The following is a 19,323-nucleotide window of genomic DNA, read 5'->3' on the forward strand; positions in this document are numbered from 1 at the left end:
AGAAAGCACAGACCATGTTACTGTACTTGACAAAAAAATTCTATTTGTTGCAAGTAATTAGGTTCTAACTACAGGAAAACAGTGAAAGCCCATTGACATTTAATGTTACAAATTAAAATTCTAATCCCGTTACAAGTTGCCCTTTAAACACACACAAACAAGCAGACAAGGCAAATAAGTTGTGGGCAGAGGGGTTTCTATTCACAGGATGCTGAGATCTTTGATTCTTATGCTGGTCAGAATGTTGCTTTTCAGTTGTCTGTCTTTGGATTCTACCAATGGTTTTCAACAGACACAAGGGTACTGGTTCAGACTAGTTCCTGTTAAGGTGTCTAATTTATCAGTGAAAGGTCACAGTTTACGACAACTGCTGAAGGAAAGATGAACTGGTTTTCTTCAAGATTGAAATAGATTTTAAGTGCAGAGAACAGAGCATTTGTGCTGGTGGAAATCAAATCATTTCTCCCTGTCTTACTACTGGCCCTCAGCTGTTCATTTACCTGGAAACCAATCTCATGATTATTGACAGTCAAAAGGCTTTGTCATTGAGAACTGGTCGCTAGTCCATGGGGGGAAAGAAAAGGCGCAATTTTTACAAGGAGCTGTTCAGTTTTCTGGACAACCAGGAGAAGCAATGTATGAGATGTTTGCACTTCAGTAAGAAAATTCTCATTGAAATCTGTCATCTACTACAGCTGTGTCTGTGAATTAAAACAGGGCAAGGTTGTGAATGGTACCTGTTGGCCTAGCTGTAGACTGTGCTAACTTGGCAGGGGAAGCAGCAATGTACCCTATATAGCTGATGGATAACAGCAAGGGCATTGGCAGATGGTTGTTGTGGGAGGACAAATGCTGTCTTCCTCTCCGAATAGCTCTGGGTGATACCTTGGCTATCCTAGCAATCTGTGGAAGGTTAAATTTCTGAACAGCAACAACATACAACCATCTTTCCATGCAGTATTCCATAGGCACATTGGTGGCAGTTTGAGCTCCAGCTGCAGAATTCAAGCATTAGTTTGCTGCTGCTGATGTAGTGGAAGCTGCAGCATTGACTATCAGATGCTGCATCAGGTTTAAGTCCATAGGTTTGTTTTCTTTAATGGAATGTGAGAATTGCCTGTAAGAAGATTATGATGAGCTGTTGTCTTCAATTACTGCAATCCATCTGGTATAGGTTAACTTGTTTCTGTGGACTGGAGTCACCAAAAAGGTCAGACAAAATAAGGATGGTAAATTACCTTCCCTAAAGTGAACCAAATGAGTTTTCAAAGATAATCTAATCATTCATAGTTTCATAGCTTTTAATTTCAGATTTAATAATTGAACTGAAATTCTACCAGCTGCTATGCTGGGATTTAAGCAACAAACTGGACCTTGGGGGATCATTGGTTCAGTAATATTGGCGTTATGCCACTTTTCTCGAAGTAGCCACTATCTGTAACCTCATGGCCTGGCAAATCCTCATTTTGCCATTATCATCGAGCCAAAATATCAAATCTGTTTCAATAAGGAATCCAAGAGGAGAAGCCAGGAGCAACATCATGCATAGCTAAACTTGAGGTGCAAAATCTAGTGAAGCTACAACATAGAAATTCTTGTATCTAAACAGCGGAAGCAGGATACTACAGGTGGAGCCAAGCAATCCCACAACTAATAACTTAAATTGAGCTACAGTCCTACCATGTTAGTCTGTGAATGTTTGTGGGAAGTTGAACAACAAACTGGGGGAGGAAGCTGCAGAAACATCCCCATACTCAATAATGGGAGACCCCAGCATGTCAGTGCAAACAACAGGCTGGAACATTTACAGTCATGTGCAGCCTGTGATGTCAAGTGAAGGATGTACCTCTGCCTTCTCTTGAGATCCCCAGCATCGCAGGTGCCAGTCTTCAGCCAATTTGATGCATTCTTCAATGGCTCAAAGAGCTAAAGAGATTGTATCCAAACAAAGACTATAGGCCCTGACAACATAGCAGTAGTACTGAAGACTTGTGCTTCAAAACTAGGCATGTCCAAGTCAAGTTGTTCCTTGCAACTACATCACTGGCGTCTACCAGCAATGTGGAAAATTATCCAGGTATAAACTTTGCACAAAAAAAAGTACAAATCTAATCCAAACAATTAGCACTGCATCAATTATTAGTGCAGGAATGGAAGGTGTAATCCACATTACCATCAATTAACATGTTAGCAACCAGCCTGCTCTCTGATACTCAGTTTATGTTTTGCCAGAACCATTCAGCTTCTGATTGCGTTACAGCCTTGGTCCAAGCTATCCACTTGAAGAGCTATCCACTCAAAGGGTGAAGTCAGGTGAGACGGATCCTTTGGCCTTAAGGCAGCTTTTGACAGAGTGTGACATTAAAAAACCAGTGTAAGATCGAAGTCAAAGAAAGATTGGTGCAATCAAGCCACCCTTGATGACGAGCATAAAATTCCCCCACCTAGAGTGCATTCTGCGCTTTTGCTACTCAATTTTTCTACTAAGTGATGTTTAAGTTAGAATAATACAGATTCATGAGCAAAGGGAGGGCAGAATGTGATAATCAGTAGGAGCTTTCCTTGCTATGTTAGACTTGATACTATGAGCCTTCGCCCAATCTAGTTTTAATGGTGAGGAATTTCAGTACTACCAACAAGCAACTGCATACTGCTGTGTAGTCACCTCTGGTGGGTCTACCCTGCTGACAATGCAGGGCATACTGAGAGATTATGAAAGAGGAATCTGAGACATTGGCTGTATGGTATGAGACTGTGAATATGGCAGGCTGTTGTTTAACTAGTCTGTGAGGCATCTGTCCTCCAATGTTAGTGACTTTGTAGAATAAAGTCACTAAGGGGATTGCTAGGCCATAACAGGGGGCAGTTGAACATTCACAACAGTGCTTTGGTCTGAAATCTCAGATTGTTACAAATGTTCCATTTGTTATTCTCCAGTCTCATGTTGGCACTCCTGAGTTTGCAACTGAAAGACTATTGCCAGTGTCGCTGCAATTTCTACTGTCCTATCCATCCATGAGCTTGGGTGCATCTTATCTCGCTCTAGCACTTTATCAACTTGAAGTACTGAGAGCCTATACAATACACCACCTTTTAGCAATTTTAAATCCTTCTAGTGACTGTCACCATGACTTGGGTGGCATCTTCTTTGTTTGTGAGGACAAATGCAAAATATCTGTTTAACGAGCTCAAGCATGCCACTGCCTCCATATGCATGACTTTATCATTCCTATTCCTCCTTTTACCATCCACCTTCTGTTTATGTGCCTGTAGACAATTTTGGGATTCCCTTTTAATGTTAGCTGTTTTTTTTCTATCTCTCTCAATCCCTCTTTCTGCTTTTGTTTGATTTTCCGTAACTTCCCTTCTGATACAATTGAAAGCCAATCTAAACATAGAAAATACTCCTATCTGAAATCTGTCATCTGCATTACTCCTAATTTTTCCTGCTGCTACATGGACCCTTGAGGTTCATGTACAGCAGCAACTTTTGGAACTGGAAGTCAATGCATCCACACGCTGATTGGCATGGATGGACCCTCTGAAGAGCTTAGGTGGAACATTGCTTGTTGTAAGCACACTTTTACTTTGCTTTAGTTTCTACCTCCTGTTTTTGTAAAAGCAGTTCTGGGGTTGTTTTGTCTTCTTTCCCCTTCGAGAGCGTACCAAGAATCCTACGATTAGCCCAGAACTCTGCATTCCTGTTACTCCTTCCAAAGTGAATCATCTCTCACCTTTCCGCATTAAACTCCATTTGCCACCTCTCAGCCCAGCTCTGCAGCTTATCTATGTCCCTTTGTAACCTGCAACATTAATGTCATCCGCAAACTTACTAATCCGTCCTTCTACACCCTCACCCAGGTCATTTATAAAAATGACAAACTGCAGTGGCCCCAGAACAGATCCTTGCAGTACACCACTAGTAACTGAACTCCAGGATGAACATTTCCCATTACCCACCACCCTCTGTCTTTTAGCTAGCTAATTTCTTATCCAAACTGCTAAATCAGCCTCAGTCCCTTGCCTCGTATTTTCTGCGATAGCTTACTGTGGGAAATCTTATCAAACGCTTTACTGAAATCCATATATACCATATCAATCGCTTTACCCTCATCCACCAGTTTGGTCACCTTCTCAAGGAACTCGATAAGATTTGTGAGGCACGACCTACTCTTCACAAAATCGTGTTGACTATTCCTAATCAAATTATTCCTTTCTAGATGATTATAAATCCAATCTCTTATAATGTTTCTCAACACTTTACCCACAACCAAAGTAAGGCTCACTGGTCTATAATTACCAGGGTTGTATCTATTCCCCTTCTTGTACAAGGGGATAACATTTGCTATCTTCCGGTCTTCCAGCACTATTCCTGTAGACAATGACGACCTAAAGATCATCAAAGCCAAAGGCTCTGCAATCTCCTCCCTAGCTTCTCGGAGAATCCCAGGACAAATCCCGTCTGGCCCAGGGGATTTATCTATTTTCACACTTTCCAGAATTACTAACGCCTCCTCCTTATGAACCTTAGTTCCGCCTAGTCTAATAGCCTGTATCTCAGTATTCTCCTCGACAACATTGTCTTTTTCCTGTGTGAATACTGGCAAAAGATATTCATTTAGCACCTCGCCTAACTACTCGGACTCCACGCATAACTTCCCACTATTGTCCTTGACTGGCCCTAATCTTTCTTTAGTCATTCTTTTATTCCTGACATATCTTTAGAAAGCTTTAGGATTTTCCTTGATCCTACCTGCCAAACATTTCTCATGTCCCCTCCTGGCTCTTCTTAGCTATCTCTTTAGTTGCCACTCATCTCTATATTATCACATTGGAATCTAATTAATTGACTGAATAATTTTGAGAGATTCCAAGAATATGAAATTTGGTATAAATATTTCAATTCTTTATTCATTTTTTGAGAGTCAGCTTTCATTTTGGGATCTTCCTTCTGAATCTGGCTAGCTTCCATTTGATAATATGGCTGTGACAGAGGACTTTTAATAACATAATATTAGCTAGAACAGACATAATATAAACCCCTCAAAAGTAGGCTGTGGTTGAAAACTAATTCCATTTATGTCAGTGTTGTTGCTTTGAATTTCTTATGATCTTCCCTCATCAAGTTCATGGGAGAAACATTCTAGTCTCCGGAGTGGTGAAGACATCCTGAAATTAAATCTAGAAAGTCTTGTGCTTTTAATTGGAGCCTCAGTTTCAACCCTTCCAAATATATAATCCTTTTATTACTCTTGACATTTTCATTGTGAAATTTGTGTCATGGAAAACTATATAGCATTGTTAGCAACACCAGTTTCAGTCAAGTTGATGAGAAGACGACATTGGTCATTAATTATTTTCTTATGTGAATTATCACACTGAGCAAATAATTCCTAAAATATAGCCAAGTTTGGTTTCAAGCATTGTGACCCAGTTCTTACGGTTTCTGGATCAAACTTGGTCTTTGGACTAGCCTATCCATGCTTGCTGGGACCCTGTATGAAAGTATCCAATTCTGAGTTAGTCAGAGACTTGGATAATGTGGTATTTACCTGAGCTGTTACTCAGGAAATGTTAGACAGATTAAAAGCCATAGGTAACGGTAAAAGCCATGGGCGACACAGTGGCACCAGTGGTTAGCACTGCTGCCTCACAGTGCCAGAGATCCAGGTTCAATTCTCACCTCAGGCAACTGTCTGTGTGGAATTTGCACATTCTCCCCGTGTCTGCATGGGTTTCCTCCCACAGTCCAAAAATGTGCAGGTTAGGTGAATTGTCTATGCTAAATTGCCTGTAGTGTCAGGTGAAGGTGTAAATGTAGGGGAGTGGGTCTGGGTGGGTTGCTCTTCGGAGGGTCGGTGTGGACTTGTTGGGCCGAAGGGCCTGTTTCCACACTGTAAGTAATCTCATCTAAACTGACCAGTTACATACTGGGCAACTACATATCCCACTAATGCCCAACAACCCCCCAGTCCACGAATCTCACCCACCTGACACCTTACCCAGTCGCTCACTCACTCTACCTACCCATTCATTGTCATTTATCACCCATTCGTAATTGACATTTAAACTTGCCATATACAAGCTACCTCCATAAAAAGGCAGCTTGGCTTGGCTTGTCTTCCCCTGACTCTCTCGCAGTCTGAAAATGTTCTGAGAAATGCTATGTTCTGCTTTTCTGGAGAAACCAGGTTCAAAAGAACCAGCAAAAATTGTGGAGTAATGTCAACTGTATGCACTGGAAATGAGGTGATGTCTAGTTGCAATATAAGAGATTCTGAAAATTAAATTCTGACAAATTAAATGTAGAGATGTTGCTCCCTTTGGCTGAAGAGGTTGAATTAGAGACACGCAAATAAATTTTCACAGAACTGGACTGACTCCAGAAGCATTGAAAATGATGGATCAGGCCTGATTGAGAAAGTGCCCATTTCTGACAGGCAGAGATAACAGAACAGGTCTTTAATCCCATGGGCAGCAAGGCTGAATTCAGCAAGCCCATTTCAAATTAACGCTGTATTCAAACAAGCCTGATGGTTTCAAAGGCTTTTCAAGATGGGGTTGAATTGAGCTCTTGGGGCTAAAGGGATCCAAGGATATGAGAGTAAAATAGGAACAGACTATTAATTTGGATTATCAGTCAAGATTGAATGACAGGACAGGCTTGAAGACCCAAGTGGCTTACTCCTATTTTCTATGTTTGACCTGTAGATTTTGGTGAAAGGTGGATTAGGTTTGTTTAGGTGTCAGATTTTTCAAATCCCCGGCTATTTAAATATGAAAAAAGAAGCTGAAGCTATCAGTAAGAGTTAAAAGTTGGATTACTGTGATTGACCTACCATTTAGTGTAGTTTAGTAAAAGCCACTACCATCTGTGCTCGTAGTTTCAGTAGAATTCTTTGTCGATGTTTTCCAAGCCTGTTACACATGAGATTACTATGAATATTTGGCTGAGTTAAAATTTAAAAAGCCCCTATTTTAATTGGTGGTGGGAGGCGATTGCATGGGGGTGGTTGGTTCACAATGTGATTGAATGCTTAGTGAGGTTGCCAAATGTTTCACTGTTTGGGATGTGGTCACCTGAATAGAAATTTGTTTGAAACAGATAGAATACTTCAAATGGGTTTCATGAAATTCAGCATCAAGTGTGCATGAGAGGGAGCTACATTAGATTTGGAAATTCACCTTTTTCCATCTCTACAAAGCTCCTATAGTCTCTTCAAAGCAGATACTCAGTGTGTGGCTGGGGACGTGGCATGGAGGGAATATGAGTTGGCAACGGTGTTAAGGAAATAGGGGAGTAAGGGCTAGAAGGTCTAGCTGTTTAATGTAACTGGACCAAAGTTCCAGACAACTGACCGCCTTTGAACCAACTTGTGTTATCATGTGCCTGTCTCATGACTGCTTACACTTGCTGCATGGTTCAGAGGGCCCAATTCTATTTCACCATCTCTTTCAAGTGCTTTAAATAGATGTGCTTCTGCTAATTAGCGAAATTTCTGAAGTTACTTGCCTCAGTAGCACAAATCTAACCAGTAAAGGGGATGAGGATTCTGCCATTTGTGACTGAGATGAGAGAGTTTTTTTCCACAATGTTGAATTTGTGGAAAGCTCTAATCCGGAGAATGGTTGCTCGTCAGATGTTGAGGATGTGGACTCGTACAAGAAAATGGAGTTGAGGGTGAAGATCATTCATGATCCTATTGAATGGAGCTACAGGCTCAAGACAGCATATGGTTTGTTCCCGCTCTTACTTTAATGTTCTTGGGTAATAGGAAATGGAAGGAGCTAAAAATAACAACGTGAGGGAACACACTCTGTTCTTCTCCAACCCATTTTACAACTTATTACCTACAATTATTTGCAAATATTAAAGCCACAATAGCATTGCTAAGTGGCTGGAACCCTTGTAGCGAATAGACTTACTTATAAACCTAGGATCTTGTATGTTTTTTTACAACTGTCAATTGTTAGTTCACTATCACAGGTTGATGTATCTGAACTTCTAAATGGCTCTTCATTTCTTCTGCTTTTCATGTCAACTTTCTTTCTTAATTTTTCCCAAAACATCATCAAATTGTCTATCTGATATATCCTCCTGAAATGAGCCATTTTCAATCAACCACAATCCTATCTTCATGTTGTTTAAGTGTCTCCTGTCTGACTATTAGGAACTGGGTCATACTGTTTAAATATAGAAAGCTGCAAGAAGTTAGGGCACAACACAAAAATGCTAAACAGAGCAGTTTTGATTGCGACTTCCATTTCTTTCCTCTTTGTTATTTCCTTGAACAGTAAATCAACGGTAAAAAACAGGGAAGGCCACCGATATCCTTGCTTATGAATCAAAATGGTCTGTCATTTTTTTTCTGTTCTTCTGTAGGAAAATAGCCAACTTAAGCATTAGTGAAAGAAAGTAGTATTGAAAAATATATTTAATACTGCTGTCTCTACAGTCTATTCTTTTCAGTCATATTTTGGTTTCTCTATAGCATAGTGTGGTTGTGATACACAGTAAAGATTCAGTATACTTACAATCAATAAGCTGATCATTCACTGCCCTTTTCTGAGTTTAATGTTGTCTATCTTTGATTTTTGTACCTCTTTTAATAGTTAAAATAATGAGCTAAATTTGTAGTCATCAAATTGAACAATATTAATTCCAAATGTTTATAGCCTTGTAACCTTTTAAGGTCCTAAAATACCATCGACAATAAATTTTCTTATTGTTTAATTACTTAAGTTACATTAATGTTTTATGTATGTATTTACCACAGTAAAGCAGTAGTTTGTGTATTGCTGATGAAAAATGACCCTTACTTTTGTCACTTGAAAGCTCTGTGATTAGAATGCTAAGCCAACATTTGAACGGTTTTGATAGCAGCTGAATGGTGTGTAAATACAAGCTGTTTATTTGCCAGAACCTTCCAGATTTATGATTACTATGGAAACCACATAATGAATGCGTTACAACCATCTGTGTGGTTTGACTTTTGCTGTGTTGTTTGTGTTTACTATGGTTAAAATTCTGCGAATGACTTGTCAAATGTCCGTGTCAGTTGCTAACAAAACTTAATTAATCACAAAGGTGACAAGCTGTCAATCATCCAGACCAAGACATCATTGATTGTTATATGCAATGGCCAAGAGAGTAGTGCTGATGATCAAAATGCCTGTGTATTTTTATTGTTTTATAAATTACACTGCAAGCCTATATGCATTCAACATAAATGCATTCTGTATTAAGATTATCTTTTTAAAAATTGGTCTGGTAGTGCTGTTCCCAAAAGACTGGGTGGGTGCACAAGTACCAGTCGAATTTTCATGAATGCAGTTTTCTTTTCAAAATCTATGTGTCAACCTCTGAAAGTGTGGAATTTCTTAAGCTTGGGGGTCTATTCTGCCTGAGAAGGTCTTATCTCTGTGGAGGAAAATATTGTTGAATGTAAAATTGGAGATTCCCTTGGATAGGGAGGAGGTAATAATTGGCTAGAATTTCCACTAAACTTTTATACATGATGCCTCCTGCTGGTAAGTGAATGTGGCGCAACAACAGAATTAGATTTCGTTATGGTATCTCTTAGAGTCCTATTGCCACTCATTGGGTAAACAAATGAAAAAACATCCACTTGAGTGAGATACAGGAAGCCTGCTGGTGTGTGTATAATAGAACTGCATGATAAAATGTTAGCTGGGATTTATCCTTGGAAGACTTAAAGTTTCTAAAGGCTAATTAATGCTTAATTACTTCTATGCCATAAGAGGACCGCCAGCTTTGCTTCATAATTTTCCTGTGTAACTTATTTTTCGAATCAACTTATTTTTCTAATCAACCAGTTTAGAGATGCTATTACACTGGTTCAGGTGGGACTTGAACCTGGGCCTCCCAGTCCAGAGCTGGGATACTACCACTGTGCCACTGTGTCTGCTGTTTGTTCTGCACTACAAGAACCCTAATTTTTGTTTTCTGTTTTCCTCCTTCTATTTTTCTTATCAACCTGTTCAGAGATGATATTGCACACCTCTGGAGCAGGTGGGTCCTGGGCATCCTGGTCCAGGATGGGTCACTCCCGCAGAACCACAAGGGAGCTCTATAGCATGCAACTTTTTCTTTTACATGGCCAGTGAGTTTTTTTCCCCCCTCTAAATCACTTGTGGTAATGTATTATGAACAAGAAAGGAAAGACACTTTTGTGAATAGACTTTATCCTGTATATTTTTCCACTACCAGGAAAACTGTGTGGCCATTTGTGTTTTAACCAACCAAAGTCTGTTACGGGTAATTCTGACATCAAAAACGTGAGAGGGGACATGGTCGGAAGAGGTGGAGGAAACTACATGAAAACAGAGGGAGGGGGAAATGAAGCATTCCATCCCTCAGTGCTCAGCTCGCTCTCAAGGCATTAAGAACATTGGTAGACATTGCATGATCGTTCTCCAGTGACACCCAGGATCAAATGTAACAGCAGAGAGGATAGGCAATCAGCACAGATGACCCCCTCCACAGAGCACTGCCTGGACCTGTTTATAGGCAGCCTGACCAGGCCCAGGAGCAGACCTACAAGGGCATCCTCCAATCTGCCTGCACTCCTCTGCACTTGGTGCCCAAAGATCAGGAGTGTCGGGCTGAAATACAACCAAAAGTACTAAAACTGGTTTATCAAATGACGAAAAAGAAGTGGGATATATCTTTGGATGACATGAAGTTTTAAAAGGCTGATTGATGCTTAATGATGTGACTAGCTGCAATGAAATAAATGTTGTAAGGATCTTTAGGAAAATTAATATTGTAAACCGAGCAGATATGTATAAAATATTTCTGGTGAAGTTAGCTTTGTTATTGCAGCAAATTCTTCAAACCCAATCCCATGTCATTCCATCCTTCCCATGCCATCCCTCTCATGCCCATACCCATTATATCACTTTCATCCTTCCCATATAATCCCATGCCAACCTAATCTCCAACGCATTTCTTTTGTCTGCATTCTCTCCCTTGCCATCCCCTGTCTCTCCCTCCTTTAACATCCTCATGCTATGCTGTCATTTCCCACTTTGCTACAATGCCACTGTCACCCATCAGGACAACTGCAACCACCCTTGCTATTCCTTGTCTCCCCATACCATTAATCAGCCCACTAGTATTCATGATCACATTCCAGTTTTCCATCTGCTCTTCCCACTTCTTCTTTGTCAAGAGCATAGTGACCGTGTTCAGGAAATGGCAAGAGCTGAGGGGCAGACACAGTGAACAGTGCTGAGAAATGATAAGAACTGATGCCTGCTGACACCAGAGTACATCAAACACAGCCCATAACTAGAGCCAGGGCATAGAAGCTGTAGTCCCATAATCAAAGTCAGAGACCAGGAGCTCTCGATCCCATGATTGGGGCCAAAGAGCACGAGGTGGTGCCCCATAACTTGGATCAGAGAGCCGGAGCCCAGGGGCCAATAACTGTGGCACGTGTGCCTGTCTCTATGTATTCAGTCAAGCCATTGACTAATCAGAAATTTCAGACAGATAAAAGCTGTTATAGATACTTTGTTTCTCATGTATCCCTCAACAACATTGTTTCAAACACCTCATCATTAAAAAGATTGATTACAAAAGCAGTCTTACAAGGTTTAAATGTTCTGAAAATGAAATTTTGACAGTGACTGATACATAGTCATTCTCCACAAATAATGAAAAATCAGTAAGTTATCTATTGGATCCAAAAATACATAACATTACTGATATATAACAAACATTATTTTGAGGTAAAGGTTCTGCAATTGCTTTGAAGTTGTTAATTTATAGTCAGTTTATATTTTCAAAACGCTTATCATTTTTCTACTTTTCAACCTATGCCGAAGCGTTTATTTAAAACGACAGGCGAGTTTTGAAAATTCAATTGTGAAAATATTTTCAAAAATCCTCTCAATATCACTAACTGTTGTGAATACAGAATTATTTAAAATTAACTTCATCCTTTATAGTCATTATTATTTTACAGCAAATAATTTTAGTCTACTGTGGTTTGTTTCTAAAATCATAGAATCCCTACAGGCCCTTCAGCCCAACAAGTCCACACCGACCCTCCAAAGAGTAATCCACCCATACTCATTCCCCTACCCAATAACTCTACATTTACCCTTGACTAATGCACTTAACCTACACATCCCTGAACACTAAGGGCAATTTAGCATGGTCAGTTCACCTAACCTGCACATCTTTGGATTGTGGGAGGAAACCAGGGCACCCGGAGGAAACCTACATAAACATGGAGCATGTGCAAACTCCACACAGACAGTCACCCAAAGCTAGAATCGAACCCAGGTACCTGCTAACTACTGAGCCACTGTGCCGACCTTTTTTTTTGGTCAATCAATGGAGCAAATCAAGATGATAGTGAAGACGTACATATGGGGGACATAAATACAGAGATTTACTGAATATACAGAAAGAAATGTGTTGATGCAATAACTTTTATATGTTTCAGTTTTTCGCAATTCACAGTAAATGTTCATTTTGTTCTAAATTACTGGATAAACTTATTTTCCTGTATTTAAATATTAATTTTTGATATAGTGTAGACTACATCTTGCTCACAAGATTAGCTGCAAATCAGATGGGCAGGAATTAAGATTTTAGGTTGTATTGTAATTTTCAACTACTGGGCTAATATCTTCTGAATGTGCATTTTTAATCACATTAGTCCCCGTTTTGTACTATAGTGTATTCTTTTCCATTTGGAATAATACACTTATACTGTGCTCTTCAGATGAGGTCATGTTATGAGTCATTCAAACTGGGTTAGATTTCCTTTTTACTGAGCTTGTTTCAACTTATACTGAGCTGCTGCTTTGTTTTTGATTGGGTATTTCATCAGCATCAAGCATTGATTCAATTAACAGCCACTTTTAAGCAGGAGGGTCTCCTCCACAATGGTGGATAATCGGGTTCCTCTGAGTGATTTTTTTCATGTACATAAATTATACAGTATTTATGATAGTTATTTATTTTTCTCTTCACCACCCATCCCCTTCCCCCACACATACACAGAAGAAGAGAATGATTTCCAACAACCTCTATCACGATTTGATGAAACTGAAAAGAAGCAGCAACAGAGTGGTGGGAGTAAAACAGGTACAGTGATTGAAATGATTTTTGAATAGGCAAAGGTGAAGATATTTCTACCATTAATTGCTAGAACGTGTTCCAGGTGGCTTAAGTTTTCCTTGTTTATTTTGTCAGGCAAGTAGTGGAGTAACCACATTGGAATAAAATTAATGCAATTCCACTTGGAGCAAGGCAGTTTTCCTAACATTTGAGTCACTGGATTACTTTGTTTGAGATTGAGCATCATTTTCCCTCAAATACTCACTTTACCCCATGAACAATTGAATTATATACATTTGTAAAAACTAGCTACCTAGGATAGATGCTTGTTGCCTTGACATCAAGAATTAACTTATTTCATTCTCTTCTATGGTTCTCTCATGCATCGTGTTTCAGTGCATACAGTGACATCAAGCTGTTCAACTGGGGAGAACATGCAGTCAAATATGTCATCACCTGATGACTGCACAGTTGCTGTTTCCACAGTGGTAGCTGTACAGTACAAATGCTTAAAATCAGAAATGCAAACAGAAAATGCTGAAAATATTCAGATAAGGCAGCATTTGTGGAGAAAGGAACAGCTAACATTTAAGGTTGATGTTTCAGATTGTGATGAAAGATCATTGAAACCTTAATTGTTTTTGTCTCTTTCTGCAGAGCAGCTTGACTTTTTCAGCATTTTCTATTTTTATGTCACTGTATAATGTTTCGGAATAGAAATTCTGATTGCTAATTCCCTTCTATTTCCCTGGCTGGTTACTAATATCTTGGTACAGTAGCACTTGGAATCTTGCTCAACCTCTCTAGTTTTGTCATTACACCAGTTGTAGTATAGTGTGTTACACCATTGGTATGTGTTCATTTTCCTCTTTGAGTGTGTTTCCTAAAAGTGCAGTAGTTCTTTCAGATAAAGTATTTGCCCACCCAATTTACTACTTTTTAAAATATTTTAATGTAATTGTTTTGGAAGTTTACATTTTTAAAAGGAGAAATACATATTCATGTGAGATAAGAGTGTTGGGTTTTTGCTGGGAGGTTTGTGCTGATTATTCTTCAAATGGTTCAATAGTAGGTAAGTTCCTTTCATTTAAAAACTGTCTCCAAAAATTTTTTAAGATGTGCATTTTTCTAATTTCCAAGTTTTTTGATGTGTTGTATTTGATGGTATTCACTGATTAGTTAATTCAAGCATTTGAGAATTACTCAATGACCATTTGATTGGTGCAGAAGAATATAAATTTGGTATTTTAAAGCTTTCGATTTCCCCTCCCCCCCCCCCCATATGACCAACGTTTAAAAATATTTTATTGATAAAATGTAAATTGGGGATTCATAATTGGGCAAACATTTAGAGAATCACATAGTGTATAGACTCAAACTACAAGCCAATCTGTATCGCATTCCACTCCCCCCCCTCCCCCCCTTCTAAAATGTATCAGTACCACAGAGCCTCCGTGCATGGTAGGCAAAATTTCTCTTAAATGTGATTATCTCTCTTCCAATCATCACTTTCTACAGCAACCCCTATGGGAAGTTGAGGAACTAGTCTGGCTTTTTATCCAATTTTATGTACTTATGTGGCAGGAGCAAAGCTCATATGTATTGATTAGTGTATGTGGGGGCCACTTGAGAAGGATTTATAAAATAAGCCAATTTAGTTGTGCCTGAATTACTTTGTAATGACTCAATTACCTTTATTTCTGTGCAAAAGAGATTTAGGTGAATAAATTAGCAAATCATCATTGGGGAAGTGTCACCATGACAGGACAGCTTATAGACATAATACACAGTTGCTGTCACACCTTTAGGATTCTGATATAGACATCTGTGTATACTTTGTGGTTTAGTGAAACAGACTTCTGTCATTCAGAGGCTGACATGGGCCCTAGAGTTACCCTGGGGACCAGCAATGTAGATGTCTCTGAAAAGGTCAACATGACACAGGCTCTTATGATCGACCCACTGCTCTGTCTGCTTTGATAAAAATCAGATAAACTTAAGACTGCTAATTGATCTGCAGCCCAGTTAAATGTTGGCCATGCATATCTTCATTGCATGTGATTAGTGTAAAAAGCAAATGAAGACTGCTTAAATATGAAATGCTGGTGACACACCGAATTAAAAATCAGAACAGAACGTACCTGGATCGGGAGAAGTTTTGCATAAATGCCTCTGATATAATTATTAACTCAAGACCAACTACTATAGTTCCATTGGATCATATAAGTGTGACCTTGCACAGTTGCATTTAATTTCTAGTAGGGGTGAAAACATACTACATCATGAACTCAAGGACATTGAATTTGCTACGACAACTCCAAGACACACAGTGTAGGGTAAATCTGCTTATTAGAAACGTACACCTCCCCACAATTAAATGAGGCTTTGCAATTGTATCTGTAATGTGTCCTGCAAGGAAATGCAGTCAGGGTTATCTTCCTCATCATTTACACCAAATATATCATTGCTTTAGTGCTGCCAAACAAAGAATGGGTGGACAGGCAGTATATGCACAGGAAGTTACTTTTCAGATCCTTTCCTATTATGGCATATGGAGAGGAAACAGAACTCACTTTGAGGATAGCCCACAGAGGAAGTTAGAAGCAAGTTACTGTTAGACTTTGGATTACACACAAGCTTCACATAAAGGAAGTGGTCAGTGGGTCATCTAATGACAATATTTGAGGATAACCAGAAAACGCAGCGAATGGTTACTTGTCTTGGTTTGTTTGAGAGGTTTTTTAAAACTTTATTCCTATTGTTTTGCTGTATGGTAACAATGAAATTCTCTGAAATTCTCTAAATGTTGACATAGTACTTGATATAAACAATTGAGATGATGCTGTTGTTCACTAATGACCTTTGCCCTTATCTAACTAGTTAACTATGTAACCCTAGAAGTTCAGTTGCTATGCAGATCAGAAAGTAGACAAGGGTATTTCTTTCTTGCTGAGCATCCTTTAATATGAACTTCTGACCTTGCTGAAGAATGTCAGATATTTTCAGTCCGACTTAGCCTTACAGAGAGGAAGCGATTGTCTACATAAACTATTTGAAGTTTTAAAGTGCAAATAAAATATTTCTAGTTATCGTGGATTACACTTCATCAATACTGCCTACTTGTACCAAATCTCTCGCATTTTAAATGTTGGTCATTTTTGATTAATGAGTGAAAGTTACCACTTTAAAAAAAAACGTTATTACTGTCATCCATTGAGGAAGCTTTCCCAATTTTATTGTTTTGAATGTAGAGGTGCAAAAGAAAGAGCAAGCTTGAACGTTGGAGAATTTTTAATGGAATTTTATATTTTCCCCTTTTCCTTAGGCTTTTGGTCTTGCAACTTGCTCATACCCTTGCAACTAAATTGATCATACATGACGATGTAACATCTGATTCCTTTTTACCATTACCCCCTCTCCTGAATTCACCCTCCACCAAATTTCACCACCCAACGTTTTGGTGAGGGATTAGGTGGTGGCTGCAGGTAGTGGTCCATGAGGAAATGTGAATTCAAGTTAAGGGTGATGAAAAGAAGTTCTTGGAAATCAATATGTGGAATGGACTCCCTCCATCATCTGTGCAATGTTCTGCGTAGACCCATGACATCTCAGGCCAGCACTGGTCTGATACCCAGTAATCTTCCGACTGTCAGGGACTTCAGCTGACAGAGACTTCCCCAACTTCTTTTTATTCATTCATGGAATCAGGACCTCGCTGGCTAAGTCAACATTTGTTACACATCCCTAATTACTGAGACGGCAGTTAAGAGCCAACCACATTGCTGTGGTTCTGAAGTCATGTGTAGGCCAGATCAGGTAAGGACGGAAGTTTCCTTCCCTAAAGGACATTAGTGAACCTGATGGATTTTTCAAACAATCAATAGTGGCTTTACGGTCATCTTTAATTGCAGCTTTTTATTGAATTCAGATTTCACTATCTGCAATTGTGTGATTTAAATCCAGGTTCCGGGAATGTTAACTAGGTCTCTGGATTAACAACCCAGTGATAGTGCCACTAGGCCATCACCTCCCCTGGAAAGTGCTGGAATGTGTTCGTGAAATAGTCACAAGAACTTGCACTGATTCTACACATGAGCTCTCAGAAACCTGCAATAATGTAATTGCTATGACTGATGTTCTCTAATTGTTATTGTTCTTCACGTGGACTCACTGATAACACTGTTGGCTTTGCCCTTCTGAGCCTTTGGTCATGACCTGCAGTCATGCACACTAGGAATAGTCATTTAAAAAACCTTTTCTGATGATTTATATTTTCGTGTATCAAATATGAACTTAATTGCATATTTGAGCCAGATCTATCCTTACATACACCTGTAAAACTAGTATTTTTATAATGAAAACACAATGGATTATAAATTCATGTTGGGCTAGAGCATAAAACAATAGTGAAATGGAGTTGCCTGGAAGAACGTAAAAGAAGAGAAATTGGGCAGCAAGAAGACAATTTATCCTATCTTTCCAAAACCCATTTTTATTCGTGCCTTTACAATATGAGCCAACGTTCAAAATACACAAGAGAGTGACAAGGAAGAAAAATAAGACAATTGTTAAAATTCATTTTGTTTTTGGGAAAAACTTATTTTAGAAAGGGCAGGTGAAAAATGTAGCCATGTTAATTAGACATGAATAAAGGAAGAAATATGAAAGATAATAAACCAGCATATCCCATATTTTGAATCCTGTTTAAAATGCTTTTTTTGATCATATAGAATTAATGGTACAGCACTGGAGACAGTCCTGAATCTCTGTGGCTTTATTTCTACACATTTCTATGGGCTAAAAGTTTAAAAACTAGTTACCGTGTAGAAGTAAGACTTTTAACTTTTTTTAAAAAATTTTTTTCTGAATGTCTTAAAGAAAATTTTAAATTATTTTAGATTATTCCTTTTAGATTATTTTTAAACTAAAATAATTTTTTCTTTAAGCGTATATGTGTTTATTCAATGAGTACCAAATGATTAGTTAACTTACACCAGAATATTAGCTAGCCTTATTACATATTCAACTGTTCAGACACCATATTTCCATTAATATTTAGTATACACAATCACTAAATTGAAGTGAGACAGAATTTGATATCCATAACATTTAGATAATATCAATTTGCAATGGCAAACTCTTCAAAGCTGGTACTTCAGCTCATTTTAGATTATTTGTACCTCACTGATTTATTAGGGGATTGATTTTTTCAAATTAGCTAGGTAGCAGCAAATTTTTAATTTGAACAGATGTTTGGATAAATTAGTCCACTTTGTGCAACTTGATCAGCTAACTTCAGAAGTAATCTAGATTTACAACAGGACTTGGAATACTCCGTACTGAGTTGCAGCGAGATGTAAACAAGGAGAAACTGGTTTTATTACTATTAACGCTACTTTCTTTTTAAAAATCTATAAATTGGGTATTTAACATTTATTTTAAAGAATGCATAAAATAAGTTTTACCTCATGGAAAGTACATGAGAGTGAACATAACCTTTTTCAAAATAAATGCCTATTAAAGTTTAGCCATGAGTTCTTTACTTTGTCATGATGAAAAGATATTAAGATAAACCCTTGAACTATGTTGGGACTAATGGAGTACATGTGAAAATAAGATTTATTTTGCTTGATTAATTGAATTGTAAATTGTTCTCCATTCTCTGATACCAGTTTTCTTGTCCCATAATGAGAGGCAAAACAATACTGAGGTCATGTGATATGAAACAATTTTACAAATTTTTGAGATATGCACAAATAATCTGCTTAAATGTATAGTTGTGACATGCATCACAATTAAGCAACCAAATTGACCTGCTTTATCGAGATCACATTGTAGGTTGTGAGATAAACTGCCAAAGTTAATCAAACACAGCCCCAGAATTAATGTTTGCTTAACGGGGTTATAGTGTAATCTAGAAAGTTCATGACCTCATGAGCATAGAATATTGCAAAATAACCTATTACTAGAAATATTAAAACTTTCAATTGTTGGGCTTCTGTTTGTTAATCTATAAATAAAAAATAAAAAATGCTTTTGTTAAAAAGTTATCCATCGTCAAATTACAGGTTAGTTTAAGAACCACAAAACTATGTCCGTGAATTTGAGAGAAATGAATATTGAGATTGAATTTGATGTCTTAAGACAACGTTATTGTCAAACTGAGCTTTAGGTCTCCATGCATTCTTTCAGCATGAGCATGTATCACATTAATAATCAATATT

At 38.3% G+C, this 19,323-nt stretch overlaps 1 protein-coding gene across 5 annotated transcripts in view; it reads left to right on the top strand.

Annotated features, from left to right (window-relative positions):
- Positions 1–19,323, top strand: part of skap2 (src kinase associated phosphoprotein 2) — a 277,534-nt gene that overhangs the window by 210,199 nt on the left and 48,012 nt on the right. For all 5 annotated transcript variants that reach the window (XM_043689567.2, XM_043689565.2, XM_043689566.2 and 2 more), the window contains exon 10: positions 13,043–13,126. In XM_043689567.2, coding sequence (XP_043545502.1) covers positions 13,043–13,126 — 84 coding nt within the window. The remainder of the gene's footprint in view (positions 1–13,042; positions 13,127–19,323) is intronic.

The sequence above is a fragment of the Chiloscyllium plagiosum genome, unplaced genomic scaffold, assembly GCF_037043375.1.
Source record: "Chiloscyllium plagiosum isolate Xiang-an unplaced genomic scaffold, Cpla_swu_hap1 HiC_scaffold_5, whole genome shotgun sequence".
Classification (NCBI taxonomy): domain Eukaryota; kingdom Metazoa; phylum Chordata; class Chondrichthyes; order Orectolobiformes; family Hemiscylliidae; genus Chiloscyllium; species Chiloscyllium plagiosum.